Here is a 15,513-nt window from a genome sequence, read left to right on the forward strand (position 1 = left end):
TGAGCCACAATCTGGCACTCTGCCATGTCTCTTGGTCCTATGCATTCTATTCCAGTCCCAGGTTGGCAATCTATTCTCTCACTAAGACTGGGCCAGAACTTCCTGCCATGGTCTCCCTCTCTCTATTCACCTCCCTCCAGTCCATCCACCCCTCTGCTGGCAGTCACTCACCTGGCTGCCGTGGATCTGATCGTGCTGAGACTCAGCTGCCTTTCAGGAGTTCTCACCTCTGATAAGCTACAGTGCATATACTTCACTTTGGTCTGTAGGCTTTACTCTGGTGTCCAGGGCCCTCCAGACCTCCTCCTAATTCATCTTTCCTCCATCTCTTCCTCTATTCCCCTGTCCTACACTCTCCCCCTCCATCCCCCACCACATTCTCTGGCCAACCTCATCTTTCACAAGCTCCCAGACATATCATTTACTCTCATGCCATTAGGTTTTTTCACACTTGTCCCCTTTTCTAGAATTTTCTACTTGCTTCTGTACCGAGAGCGATCCTGTTTACCCATTAGCCTGGCTCAGATTTAGTTTGTTTTCTCTGCCATCCTTCCAGAGAACCAGGAAAGTTTTAATTTCCCAGGCTGTGCTCTGTGTGGCCCTCTAGTGCTATGCTCCTGGCCTCTCTCTGAGGATGCCATTGTCCCAGGGTACAGAGGAGGCTATATTCATTTTGTTTTATTTATTTCATTAAACTTGTTGATTTGGATATCTTGGTCCCTGATAGACTTAGATTGCTTATTTTGAGACTCCATTATTAAAAATCACAGAGAAATAAAAACATTGACCTTAAAAAAAAGTGGGAATGGGTGGAATGAGTATCTAAAATTTCATTAGTTTATTCCTGTGGAGAATACCAAGAAAATGTGTATTTGGCCATTGCTGTATTCATTTTTATATCCCTGTGCCTAGAACACATGCTATTTACAAAGATGTATTGAATTGGTAGATGCAAGAACAAATCGACCGTCTTTAACTATAAGCTGGTAAGCAGTTGATAAAGATGTTTGCAATTTCCCGCAGCATTTGTTAGAGAATAGTCTGATTTGTACATGTATACAGGGAACTGAGTCACACCTGTAAAGACTGGGGCTACGATTTTTCACTCGGCAGTACTAAGTAAACTTCTGGGGCAAAACCAGAAGGTTCTACATTGTTAGGTTTCATATTGGTTCTACCACTTCAGTCTGCTTACATTTAAAATTCAAAAAACAACAATTCCTGGAGATCCAGGGGAATCTCAGGCATGGATCACATGAAGCCCTGGCCATACTGACAGGTCCAGCTTCTCCCAAGTTCCCCTGATCCAGCTGGCACTGGAGACCGATGTTCCTCTGAGCAGATGCACCAAGTCTGCCCAGTGCTCAACATTTCCTACACGGCGATGTGGACTGAGCCTTAGCCCTGATTTGGGTTTGACTTTTGATTCCTTTTTCATAAATCCTGTATTGTTATGCCTCGGGTTTAACAGTCAAGGACATAATCTTAGTGTGTGCCACGTTGTTGCAAATCCAAACATATGTTGATGGGTTTCTTTTAGGTCCGAGTTCTAGTGGTGCCTGCAGAGAATTGACTATCAAATACTTAACAAAAAGTCGGTGGACAAGTCCTTTGAGTTTATCACCAATTGTGGAGGAAACAGTTTTTATATTGAGTAAGTGTCACTGTGGCCAAGCTTGGGAATGCATGGGGCATGCCTACAACCCAGAACTAAGTGGGCTCCAGGGAGAGGCTGGTCCTGGATCTGTCCTCTTTTTCTCACTCAAGGTAATGCCAGTGAGTCTCAGGACCTAGGAGGGTGATACTTTTCCTCTGCACCCACAGTCCTAGGACAGAGCTCACCATGCACCATTTGGGCAGCATGGCCACTCTCAACTTTGGACTTAGCAGAGGTCACCCCTCCAAGCTGGGATCTGGGGCTGCTTCGGAGTATCTCTTCCTCTTTTGCTGTCTACCTGTATCTCTTCCTCTGTCTACCAATGCAGAGTCCTAAAAGATAATACAGGGTGCCCTCCACTAAGCAGGCATCAGCTCTGATCTCCACTCATGTCTCCCATCTGCCTGAGTGGGGAGTATCCAGAGGTGCAGCCTCCCTTCCCAGTCCTCTCACATCCCTGAATACTGAGCAAGGATGACTGAGTATGAGATCTCTCATGGACCGCAGTGTCCACTTTTAGTTTTCCTGAAGGACCCATGAGCTTCAGAGGCCCTGGAAAGACATGTCTCCTAAACAGCAACATTAAAAGCAAAGACTCTAAAGTCAAACAACTGTGGTCTTGAATGGCTGCTCCACACCATTCAGCCTTAGGAATGTTGCTTACCTTTTAGGAGACTCAAACACCTTATCTGTGAAATGGGACTGAGGCCTAATTGGTTGAGTGGTTGTGAGGTTCAATGAGATTAGCTAAGGCTTCTAGAAGCAACATTCAATATGTGGTGATTGCCTTCCTCCTTATTATCTATCAGTTTTTTATTATACTTCTAAAATACCTTCTTTATTGAGATCTAATTTACCTGCCACGTAGTTCATCCAATAGGTGTATTTTCACTCTGTGACTCCAGTCACCCAGTGGTCCCACTGACCATTTCTATGGCAGCCTCTCTTGGACTTGGGGGTAGGGAAAGGGTAGCTGTCATCAGTTGAGTCTTTTCCCACATCTTCCCAGATTCCAGAGCCCAGAGCCCTTCCCAAGGATACTGTTGCGAGGAACAGGTGGGAAAGGGATGGCTGGGATGTTTCCAGGCATATGTCCCAGGATGTCACTAATGAGTTGTTTCTGTTGTCTCAGTCCCCAGACAGCCTTCAGATTCTGTAAGAATTCTGCCAGGTCCTTGGTGGCCTTTTACCATAATGGCGCCCTGCCTTGCGAGTGTCACCCTGCTGGAGCTATCAGCCATCACTGCAACCCTGAGGGCGGGCAGTGCCCGTGTCGGCCCAATGTCATCGGGCGGCAGTGTACCCGCTGTGCAACAGGCCACTATGGATTCCCACACTGCAAGCGTAAGTGGGCAATTCCAGGCCTCCAAGGCCTTCTCTGGTCCCCAGGGGATGCTCATCCAGGGCAGGGCTTCTCAAATCCCACTGTGCCAGAGACTCACCTGGAGGCTTATGAAGTACAGACCCCGATTCAGGAGACCTGGGCCTGAGACTCTGTGCTTGGAGTAAGCACCCAGTTGATTCCCATTCCCCTGGTTCACAGTGAGCAGTAAGGTTCTGGAAGACAAATATTTGTGATTCCCATGCCATGTGACCCATGCACTTGGCAAGCAGGTAACCAAGACATATGTCAGCATCTTGGGCAGCTTGATCCCTTCCTTGTTTCAGTTTTTGTGGCCTGACTGAAACTCACTTGAGATAAGAGAGCTGGGGTCATACCAATGACTGTGTGCTATTTGCTGTATGAGAAACTCTTGGGCTTTTGTCTGAGAACCACCTGTGATCTGAGGCATAGGGTCACCCATGTCATGTGGCAGCAGTGAGGAAAGCAGGTCTGCAGACAGCACCCCACAGGACCAGCCTTTCCCTGAATGAGCGAGAATGAGATAGCTATATCCACTGACCCTGGCTCTGGGCCTGCTGTGCACTGGGCTGCCATGGAGCTGCATCAGGGAGCCTGTGATTAGTCCCTACTTGTTTACTTCTAGAACTTTCTGATGAACAGAAGTCCCACATTAGAACAGCACATGACAGCAGTTTGGTGGGTTCCTTGGAGGATTAGCTTGGAACCAGTTTAGTCCAGCTGTGCCTCATTCAGGGTCCACACACTGTATCTGCCATGAGTATTTGGTGTGTTTGGTTTTGACCCCAAGAATCGGACTTTCAGATCAACTGAGGTGAATAATTTCTTAATGAAATGGAAAGCAAAACACTTCTCTGGGGGCCCTTAGAAGCATCTGGAAATCCTGGCAGTTGGTGCAGTCCAGCTGGAGGTCAGGCAGTGCCTGATCCTGACACCGGATCTCTTTATCCCCTGGTCAGCATGCAACTGTGGGAGGCGGCTGTGTGAAGAGGTGACAGGGCAGTGCCTCTGCCCTCCCCGCACCATCAGGCCGCAGTGTGAGGCCTGTGATCTGCATTCCTTCAGCTTCCACCCGCTAGCTGGCTGCGAAGGCTGCAACTGTTCCAGGAGGGGCATCACTGGGGCTGCCACCCCAGATTGCGATAAGGACAGTGGGCAGTGCAGGTGAGCTATTACTGTGTCAGCTGCAGTCATGGGAAGGTAAGATGTCATCCGTCCACATGCTGGTCATTATTATTTTCCATTTCCCACCTGTCCAAGGAGTGCTCTGTATTGACCTCAGGATGGAGTGTCCCAGCCAGATAGGGTGACAGTGGGCAGATTGATAGGTCCTCTGCAGGCTTGGAGTAGCCAGGCAGAACCTGGGTGGCTGGATCACCCAAAAGCAGCCTTGCCCATTTACTCCAGCCTGCTGTCACCATAGTGTTGTGGCTCTCTGGGGGCCACAATATAAAAGGTGGGGGCAGCACTATGTATAGGTAATGGAGTTATAAGTGTCTTTTCCATTGTGATTCTGTGGATGAGCACCCCTCCATCTGTATTTAGGTTCAGGCTCTGACCCTCATTCTAGCACTAGCTGGCAGCATTGGAACAAACAATGTAAGACAAAGTCTGAACTCCTTGGACCCCTGTCTGGGTTTAGATGCTGAGGCCTCTGCAGCAGGGCCTACGTGGGAGTAGGAAGGAGCACAACTGGGAGGCAGCTGCCCTCATTGGACACCCAAGCAACACAGTGCACAAAAGCTAAGAAATGCTGGCAAATTCTGTTCATGCAGAGATAAAAGGCTTAATGCTCAGTGGACCAGGCTCTGCACTGGAAGGTAGAGATCAGTGTTACATGATCCCATGTGATGAACCTTATCACAACAGTGCTGGACAGTGGCTACAGGGAATGAGAATAGGACCCAGTCTCCTAAGAAGAGGCTGGTAAGAATTAGGTCAGGGGTTGTATGGCAAGAAAACACAGCCAGAGCTTCCAGAGTCCATGCCAGCATGGCTGTGTAAGAGAGAAGGCATAAGATGTCACCACCCATCTGGCAACCCCACACAGGTGAATTTGAGTGTCAGAACCAGGAAGGTTTGTAGCTGCTGGTGGCAGATCTCAGGAACAGCTTATAGGTAGATGTATTAGTTTCCTGTGGCTGCTGTAACAACTAATACTGACTGGATGGCTTAAAATGATAGCAATTTACCCTCCCAGTTTTGAAAGGTGGAAGTCTGGAATCAATAGCAGGGTTGTTTCCTTCTGAGGCTCTGAGGGAGGGATCTGTTCCAGGCCTTTGTCTTAGACTCTGGTATTTCTAGCAATCAGAGTTCCTTGGCTTGTAGCTGTGTTGCTTCAAATCTCCCTGCCATCACATTGCCGTTCTCCCTGCTGGCTCTGTCTCAAATAGCTCCCTGCTCTCTGTACATGTTTGGTCTCTTGCTTTCCTATACAACATCAGGTTGTATTGGCTTAGGACCCTCCTTTCTTCAGAATAACCTGATCTTGATTGCATCTGCAAAGACTTTATTTCCAAATAAAGCACCATCTCAGGAACCCAGAGTAGACCTTGGATACATCTTGGAGGGGACACAATTCAACTCTCTATTGCAGAGATGTTGGCTTTTCCTATGAAAGAACCTTCACCACTCCTTTAACTGTTGCCTGCAGGCTACCACCTTCTTTAGGCTGCCTGGCCTTGTAAGGAAGCTAAAAAGGAAACCTGAGTCATGAATCATTCCAAATCTTTAAACCGCAGGTGTGTCCATCTCAGTCACTAGCAACCAGGGGATGGCCCCAGGAGACTCCTGTGATTAAGCACAGGAAGCAAAGGACCAAGAGGGGAAGAAGCAGCAGTTTTCAGGAGGGAGAGAAAATAGGAGAACTAGTGGGAGAGGGGTTTAAAAAGGGAACAATAGTTGATCAATAGAAGAAGTCGCTGCAAACAGAACCTCAACCCAGTTTCTCATTGCTGCTGCCCTAGGATTGGGGGTGCAGAAGGGAGGTGCTTGACTTTTTTTAAGAATTAGTCAGAGGTAGCAGGAAATGATGGATAGATTTACCATAGTACTTTAGAAAAAATATTTGATGGAACTTTAATATTTGGGTCCTTCCCAGCCAATGACAGTTTAATAGACTGGAAGATTCCGACCTCATGCAGGTCGTCCAAATCCAAGAATATCAACAGGAATGGGACCTTATTAACCTGTGGCACACTAAACCAACATGTGAAATTGTTTTCTTCAACATTGCCAAAGAGCTTCAGTAATATAATGGGATCACATATCTACCATAATCAAAGGGAATTTCTCCTAACTTAGCCCTGGGCAGATGATTTTAAAAAATATACAAACAAACCAAAAAATTTTCAGTTTATTACATTAGTGTAAAGTGCATAATCTCCCATGATAATTCCAGTGTTAATGCCGAAAAAGCTTTTGACTGCCTAAAGGATTATTTCTTTATAAAATATTGGAGGAAAAAATTACCCCCTGCTGAAAATTTCCTAGTGTAAATGAAGAATATTATTAGAGAGACCTAAAGCTCATGTGAAAGAATGATCAGAGAATATCTGGCATTTGCCAACAAAAGGAAGAATCCTTTCCCAGTTATCCAAATGCTCTTGCAGTAGTATAAATTTTCACAAAGTTACAAAGCTCAAAAATTGTATTTACCAGCTTAAAGAGGTTAAAGTTTATCTTACTCACTAAAATAAAATCAACTGTTACAGATACTAATCTACTTTAAAATGAATTATAAAATAATTCTAGTAATTCACAATACTCAATCTTATTAAAACTGATATTGTAATTTTTAGAGACAACTGGGAATAAATTCAGTTGGAACCATAAAACTGAGTTCTCATCTACCTTTGGCATGGATGACCTAAGAGACTTTAGGCAAGATCACTTGCCTTCCTGGGTTTCAGTTTCCTAAAGTGTGAAATGAAATTGATAAAATCATCTCTAACTTTCACCTAAATTTTAAATTCTGATCCTATTTCTTCTTCAATCTCTAATTGTATCAAGACAATATTGCAAAAATAATATGGTGTAAATACCAAAATGAGTTATTTGGATAATCCTTTTAGAATGAGATCATAAAGATGCTTCGATTGTTCAAAATTTCTTTTCTTATAGTAACACAAATACATATACATATACATATTTAATCAACTATAACAGCAAAGAAGTAATTCGCACCTCCTCTTAATAGTGGAGGATGGTATGCCATCAACTCTTTGAACACACGAAAGGGCTAGAAAAAACATCAGAAGATTTTGCCATCTTGTGACAGATGCAGGAAGCTGGGAATCACTGCTGTTGCCAACCTTCCTGGCAATGACCTCTTTCAAGCTGTTTTAAGATGGATTCCAAGGAGACAGCACTTCCGGGCTTCCAATGAAGCCACATGTTCACGTGCCTTTTCACACACTCTAGCCAGTCCTCACAGACTTACCAAACACTGGTGTGAGATGAGTAGAATCCTAGGAAGGGCCACAGACCTGGCTTTCCTTGAGATGGATGTTCTTCAGGCCAGGCCTGACAGTTTGGAGAGGTGGGTCCTTCCATGAACCTCATGGAATATAAAGGAAGGGTCAGTACTGGGCCCTGGAGGTAACCAGGTGGATGGGGCTCAAAGTTCTCACCTACACTCCCTCTGTTGTCCTTCATCTTCTGTGACACTGACACTCTCTCTTCTCTTGACTCTTCCTCTTATGGCTGTTTCTCCCACTGTTTCCTCCCTCTGTCCTCAGAACAAGAGGCGTGCTGTGTGCAGTTGCAGGAGGCTCCCTCAGGCCTCTGGGTGGCCTCCGGCAAACCGCTTCCCTCCTCTCTACCTTAGTTCTTCTTCTGTAAGATAGGATACAGAGGCACCTCTCTTTAAGGTATTTAGAGCATGACATGTCCTAGGTGACCCTTCTACCCTTAGAGCAGTGCCTGACCCATGCTGAACACCCAGTAAGTATTAGCTGTTGTTATTATTAGCCAAGGTCATGATTATCTGCTTTTCTTCCCTTACCCTCTGTTCCCCTGAGATCCCATCCATTCCCTGTCTTCAGCCACCCCTGCTCCTGCATGAGTCCCTGATCTTGATGGCTCTTTTATCCCATCTTCATGGCAAATCAGTCCGGCCTGGGTTCACTTACTGGCTTTACATAGATACACTAAAACTCCCGGGGTTCCTCTCTCTCACATGTATAATGGGCTTGAACTCTCAGATTCTTTAACTCTGACCCTCTCTCTGATACCTGTGTCGCTGTCGTGCCTATCAACGCCATTTCATCTGTTGGATTTAAAAATAAAAATCTGCTTTAATGGTGATAGCTTCTTCCTTAGTCCTCAGAGTTTGAAATTCAAGTATTGTCTTAGAATAACCCATTTTCCCCACAGCCAATCAAGTGTCAGCTACTCGCAAGGGATACATTCCCTTCCATGACTATCCCTGTTCCTGCTCCCACCCTGGCTAAGTTCTCTTATCACCTCATTGACTTTCCTTTTCCTGGCTTACTCATTCATTCATTCTTTTCTGGCCCTTCTTAATATAAGAGGAATATAAAATCCCAGTTAATATTGGCCCCTTAATTTTGTCACTAATTCATGGTACTGTTAGTCTACAAAACTTGAGACAGTGTTGATGAATTCCTATATATATATATAATATATTTATGATTTATCTTCTTGTGATTTTTTTGTTTTCAGTGTCTATTTTTAATTTTTATTGACATATTAATTATACATATTGATGGACACAATTTGATTTTCAATTCATGTATACATTGTATAATGATCAAATCAGGGTAATTAGCCTAAACAGCATCTTAAAATTTTATCATTTCTTTATGGTGACTACATTCAACATCTTCTAGCTATTTGGAGATATACAATGTGCTACTGTTAACTATATTCACCGTACTGTACAATAGAACAACAGAATTTGTTTCTCCTATGATGTTGTACCCATTAATCAACTCTCCTCCTCTCTGCCTCCCTGTTACCCTCTCCAACCTCTAGAACCCACTCTTCTGTTCTCATCTTCTATGAGATCAACTTTTTTGATTTCATGTTATGAGTGATATCATGTAGTATTTGACTTCTGTATCTACCTTATTTAAATTAACGTAATGCCCTCCAGATCCATCCGTGTTGTTGCATATGACAGGATGGCATCCTTTTTAATCTCTAAATAGTATTCCATTGTGTGTATGTACCACTTTTCTTTATCCATTCGCCCTGACGGATGCTGGGGTTGATTCCATATCCAGGCTGTTGTGAAGAGTGCTGCCATGATCATTGGAGTGCAGAAGTCTCTTTGACATATCATTTTCATTCCTTTTAAATATGTACCCAGAACTGGGATTGTAGATCACATGGTTCCATTTTAAATTTTTTGGCAAACCTCTATAAGCTTTTCCATAATGGCTATCCTAATTGAGTGTGTGTGTGTGTGTGTGTGTGTGTGTGTGCGTGCGCATGTGTGTTTGGTTTTATTTTTGCTTTAAATTCCATTCTGTCCAACATCAACATGTTTTATTACCCAGACCGTATCTCATACTCCAGTTTGGGCCCTGTGCTTCATGTGGAAGGCATACATGTCTGCGGTCTACTAGGGGAACCTGCACTAATTAATAATGGCAGTACAGTGTGGTGAGTGCCATATTGTATGCAAGCTGTTGTAGTACCTCAGGGCTCTTCAGAGCATCACTTCCGTCACCTCACTGTGGGCTCCATTGGCCACTGTCTCATACCTAAAGGTCAACTTTCCAGGGTAATCTGGGCCCTAACATCAGCTCCCCCCCCATTTATCACTTCCTCCAAAACTTTTTTTACATATATTCAGTTCTCCAGTTATAAAATGCCTCTGTCTTCCTCTTCTGCTACCCTCAAATTATACTTGTCCTTCAAGGATTTTGTGTTAAAATAACAAACTCAAAGAAGGTAGTAATCCTTCTACAGGTCTGTAAGTATCCTCATCATTTATTGCCTAGGGCTAGTTTAATGCTTAGTCATCCTATCTCTCACAGAGTTACTTAACTTTCCACATCCCTAGGTTCTGTGTCCTTGGTGAAAATGTGCCAAAGTCAAGACTAACTTATTCTACTCTGTCCCCTCCTTCCCAGGTTCCCTGACACAGAAATGTGTATGTGAAGACTTTTATAATCCTTGAATGAATAAATGAATAAGGTGGACTTTGGACTGTAGATTTAAACTGGAGTTTGGTGTTAGAGTAATATAAAGGAATCTGCAGTAGTTAATAACAGAAGGATGGAGTTCGCGCCAGCACATCTGGCCCTGGTTTTCTGACAGGCTGCAAGCACCCACGCATGCGCAGATGTTGTTACGTAACGTTTGGCCAGAAGCCCATTGCCTTGGAGATGACGCTGTTGATCTGCATCCCCAGAGCGGCCATTCTGCTCCTCCGGGCAGCAGCAACTAATGGATCTCTTGCCTTTGCAGTGCAGGCAGCTCCTTGGGTAGCAAAGAGTCTCCCTGGAGAAATGTGTGAGGTCAGACTGACATTAGGTCATTTTGAAAGATGTTCAGCCAGACTTTGAAGAGGGAGTTTCCTTTTTCTTCCTTGTTGTCATGGCACCACCAAAAATTCCTTTGGTTGCTTATTTTTGTATAGGACTCCTAAGCTCAGTGATCTAAACATTGCATTATCCAGGAACATAGATATTGTAGTCTTCACATCCCTGGCCTCTCAGTGCCAACTGGGCTCTGCAGGGGCCAGTGCCAAGGCCACTGATCTCATCACTGCTCCTCATTTTCCATGTTCTCCCGTCTCTTGTACTCTCAGTTGCCACTTAGATGCTGAATGAGGCTCAGAGCTGGGTCCTATATGACCGACTGTCACATACCCTCACATCTCACTCTCCATTCCATCACATCAGCTCACTGACATGCTGAAATAAATAGGCAGAGAATGATTTTGTGTCCCTTCTGCCTTGCCTGCACAAATGGCTTCTACAGCCACTGCATCATATACTCCTGTTGTTGTTTTTCCTTTCCAGAGGAGTAAACATAAAAACAGGCCTCCATCTGCATGTCCTCACCTTCAAGGTCCAGGCTCAGGGACACTCAATTACATCCAGTATGTGACCAAAGGCATTTCATGTTTGAATAGCTTGATTGGCACCAGGATTTAGTTAGTGCACCCTTAGGCTAGAAGCCCTGCATGTTTGCTAAAGAAATGTATCAAATCTTGGGACAACATGTCCAGTTCATGACGCTTCATGATAATATTATTCCTTGGTGCATGGTGTCTTTTTCTTTACTGCCAGACCAAAAGAAGCAGGGTTAGGACACTTAGCTTCCATCAGGTCACCTCCTAAGTCCCTCTTCTATTCTAAGTTTCCTTGTTCTGTTGCTGTTTACTTGGGAGGGGTCATTTATCTTCTCTATCTCTAGGCTACCAGAGTTCTTGTGCTCAACACACAGTGCTTCTCCAGAAACAGGGCTTCATCTGTAATTTTTTTGTTGAACCATCTGATTGCATTTAATCTGAGATTCATAAGAAGAAAATAGGTGTGATCAGCCTGGGACCCAGAACCCTCTGGTAGTGAATGCAAAATGTGTGTGTGTGTGTGTGTGTGTGTGTGTGTGTGTGTGTGTTAGGAGCACTTCTCTGAGAAGATGGCCAATAGCTTATCCAGCTTCCCAGGAGGATCCCTGATCCCCCCACAGTTAACAACAATCCACTGTACTGTACGATCGCTTTGAGAGGCACATTTCCACTTTACTACATGGCCCTTGGTGTGGTTCCCACTTTATACCTAGATTGCTCTAGGTGTAGTTTTGAGGTCCTGTCTTCCCTGTAAGACAGTTTCTGCAGTATCAGGCAGGGAGGGGAGTGAGAGGAATGATGAGACTGGAAGAACTGACCTGATATTTGACCTGTTGACAGTTCTTGCAGGTAAAGCTGATTTAGTCTTTTCATATGCACCAGGGGGATAAAGGGCATTATCTGGTCTCCATTGCCAATGTCATCACACGAATAATCGTTAAAAAAACTATGTGTGTGCAGGGTACTGTTTTAAGGGTTTACATATGTCATCTTGTATAATCCTCACAATTCTTTGAAGTAGGCATTAATATCTCCATTTTTGTAGAAGAGCAAACATGAATTGTGCAAAGATGAATCTACTCAAAGTCCCACATCCAGGAAGCGGTAGAGTTGGAATTCAAACCTCGGTTGCCTGGCTTCAAGTTATATTCTTAATCAAGTGCAAAATCCTCCCTCTAGTTATAAGCAGACATTGCCAGAGACCATGGACCTCAGCTGTGGGACACAGTGATGGAGCTCCTGAGCTAAGGGAGACTCATACGCAGCTCTGCTTCCTCTCCCTGCCCCACATGGTGGCCTCCTTAGGGTTCTATTTGTGGTGCACTAATCTTCTCCCTCAGCTCCACCTTTTTTCCATCCTGTGCTTTATTTGCATGTGTAGCTGATGGGTGATGGATGACTTGGAGCTCCCTGGAGAACTTTCTGATGAACTCTGGCACTTACATGCCCCTACCTTCTGGACTACCCCAATGCCTGTTCTTACCATCTTCTTTCCTACACAGCTTGTGCCCTTGATCCTCCCCACCCACCACAATCAGGGCCCCAGGATCCATTCCAATACCAATCTGGAAACTTGGGAATTCTCTTTGCTTCTCCTTTTTCTTCTTTCCTCATCCTTAACAAGTCCCAACAATATCACTCCAAAATAGCTTTGCATTCCATCCCTCCTCTAGCCTCAATACCTGTGCCTGAGGTAAGCCCCTTGCTTCTCTTCTGACCCAACAGCCTTCTGCTGGAATCCATCCCCCACCTTCATCCTTCAAACTAGTCCAGCCACGCCCTTTCCTCCTTAGTACCTCTTTAGGCCATGATGACTCCATGAGAGCCCTCCATGTACCAGGCACCATGCTGATATTTTGCATGAATTGCCTCTTCACAGCAATCGTTCAATAACTTGCAAAGACAATATATGTCATACATCAGATCTGGATTGGAACCAGCCTGCCTTCAGTGCAGAATCCTCCGTACTGTGCTACACCCCTTCTCGGCATGACTGAACGCCTGCCTGATCACCACTCAGCATTCCCAGCTCCAGGTTCTGCCCCAGCAGCACCACACTGGTGTTCCCTATACACACTGTGCGGTCTCCGCCTAGGCCCTTTCCCCTGCTGCTATTGTCTGGAACACCTGCCTCACCCACCTACCCTGCAACACAGACCATTAAGGCTTAGTTCAGAAATCATCTTCTCCAGGGAAACCAGTTATGCTCCTGGGTGGGGGCATCTGCTGCTCCTCTGAACCCTGGCTAGATCCTGTGTGTGTATTCTTCTCATTTCCATTCACAGGATGTCTGTGTGGCCCCTCCAGGCTTGGGGCTCTGTCTGTCCTTATACTTCCAGCACCAGGCCTGACCCAGGGGCACCACACTGTGGTCATCTTCACCTGCCTTCTGTAAGTGCCTTTTGTCTGGTCCTCTCTGCTCTGCTTTTTTTTTTTTTTTTTTTTTTAATTAAATAGGCGGCACTAATCCTTGCTTTATTCACATGTAGTAATATCCAACATTGGGAATCATGTGGGCATAGATACAAAAAAAGGAAAACGGGGTCATAAACAATAGTTAGGTTCATCATAGCAATAATGACAGCTTAACCAGCGTGTGGTCTCCTCAGGACCTACTTGGTTGAGGGAATGCTCCCTCTACCACTACACAGTCAAGGTACCATGACAACACTTGGCCTATACTTAAAAATTAAGGGTCACCCTGATTAAAAACAGCATGGTCAAGACACTCAAGGCCAAAGGACTGCTCCTAGGCTACGTAGTATGAACATCCGGGCAACAAGAAAGCAAGCACTGTATATGCCTTATTCTTAGCAGATTGGGACAAGGCAGATCACAGCAGAGACCCACGAGACAGCCTTCTCCCTGTGTGTCCATGGAGAAACGCTTCCAGCTTAGTCTTAAGGAGTCAGAACTGGAGGTACCAGAAACACCATAAAGCAGCAGCAGCTCTTGGTTTCTCCGGGTCACATTCAAAAGTTACTTTAGGACAGGAAATAGAAAAGCTTTTGTGGTTGGCCTTTTTCAGACCCAGAACACTTAAGTGGCGGATGAAGGGGAGAAGCTTCCTCTAGCAACACCATTTGGACTCAGAAGAGTTCCCTGTATTGAACATACCACACTACTTCCTTGCCAGCACAGATGCCCAACTAATATTAATGTGCTAGTTACAAGACACCCTTATAGGTCAAAAAGGAAGAAAATTCTAGGGGAGAGTACCTAGCACTTGTATTTCCCTCATATGGTAAAACTGGAGGAGGACCTGGCAGTGAGATAGCAGCAACAATCCTACCTTAAGGGAAAGAATTTGAATTTTACAGTCATTCCCTGGACATTGAAAAGAAGAAGTTATTTGTTTCAGATCTCATGTGCCAACCACCCTCTCATGGGAAGCCATGTCAACATTAGCCATGTTATCTCCAGAGAAGCTGAGAAGAAAATTGACTGAAGTGCCTGCCAGAATCCAGTTTCTCAGGACAAAGATACAGAGAGCTCACCAAAGCCCAGGCACAAACTATTCTGTTGTTTTGTTTCTGTTGAATTCACCAAGCACATTTTTTTTTAAAATAGAAAAGAACACTGAAGGACACACCAAATTGAAAGAATCACTATTATAATAATAACTTTATCTTGCATTTTACAGAAGTCTATGAATGATTTTTTAAAAGTACCTCCTTACCCTATCACATTTTCCTGACAGTTGTTAAAGTAGGCCACGGGAGTGTCAACAGCTTGAGCATTGCCATCCTGTAAAGATTTCAGATCAACTAACCCCTCACCAAAGAGGTTGGCAGCTTTTCAATCTTGTTTTAGTACAATGGTGTGTCCACTGTGATGGTAAATCTGTCCAGCCAAATCTCCACAACACACTTTGCAAAATCAATGGTGCCTTGTGTCTGCTCTCCTCTGTTCTGCTTTGGATATAAGCACTCCATGGGCAGTGATTTTTGTCTGTTTCACTAACTTCATACAGCACTGGCTCTGCACAGAGCAGGTAGACCCTTTAGGATGGTGCATAGGAAGATGAGGAATTTCGTTTCCTTTACTTTGGGTACAGGTGCAAGCCCAGGATCACAGGGCGGCAGTGTGACCGGTGCACTTCTGGGTTCTACCACTTTCCTGAGTGCATTCCCTGCAATTGCAACAGAGATGGGACTGAGCCGGGAGTTTGTGACCCAGAGACTGGGTCTTGCCTCTGCAAGGTAAGACAGATGACACAATGTCAGGATGCCCACGGTCTGGAGGTGTTCTCCATGTTGACACAGCATATAAAAATGTCAGAAGTGAGACTGACACATAGTAGAGTTTCATAGTGTGGGTAGCCTTTAATAGTCATTATCTCATATCATGGAAATAAAAGGGAGTCTTCTCTCATCCTTCAGAGAAGCAACAGACCCCCTTGAGCATCTAATGATGGGTAGACCATCTCCAGAAAAATCAGTA

At 44.7% G+C, this 15,513-nt stretch overlaps 1 protein-coding gene across 1 annotated transcript in view; it reads left to right on the top strand.

The window, feature by feature from the left end:
* Positions 1-15,513, top strand: part of Lama3 (laminin subunit alpha 3) — a 263,204-nt gene that overhangs the window by 149,184 nt on the left and 98,507 nt on the right. The window contains 7 exon segments of the mRNA XM_047526418.1: positions 1,541-1,569; positions 1,571-1,654; positions 2,790-2,916; positions 2,918-2,975; positions 2,978-3,001; positions 3,980-4,184; positions 15,128-15,272. Coding sequence (XP_047382374.1) covers positions 1,541-1,569; positions 1,571-1,654; positions 2,790-2,916; positions 2,918-2,975; positions 2,978-3,001; positions 3,980-4,184; positions 15,128-15,272 — 672 coding nt within the window.

The sequence above is a fragment of the Sciurus carolinensis genome, chromosome 15 (genome assembly GCF_902686445.1).
Source record: "Sciurus carolinensis chromosome 15, mSciCar1.2, whole genome shotgun sequence".
NCBI lineage: Eukaryota > Metazoa > Chordata > Mammalia > Rodentia > Sciuridae > Sciurus > Sciurus carolinensis.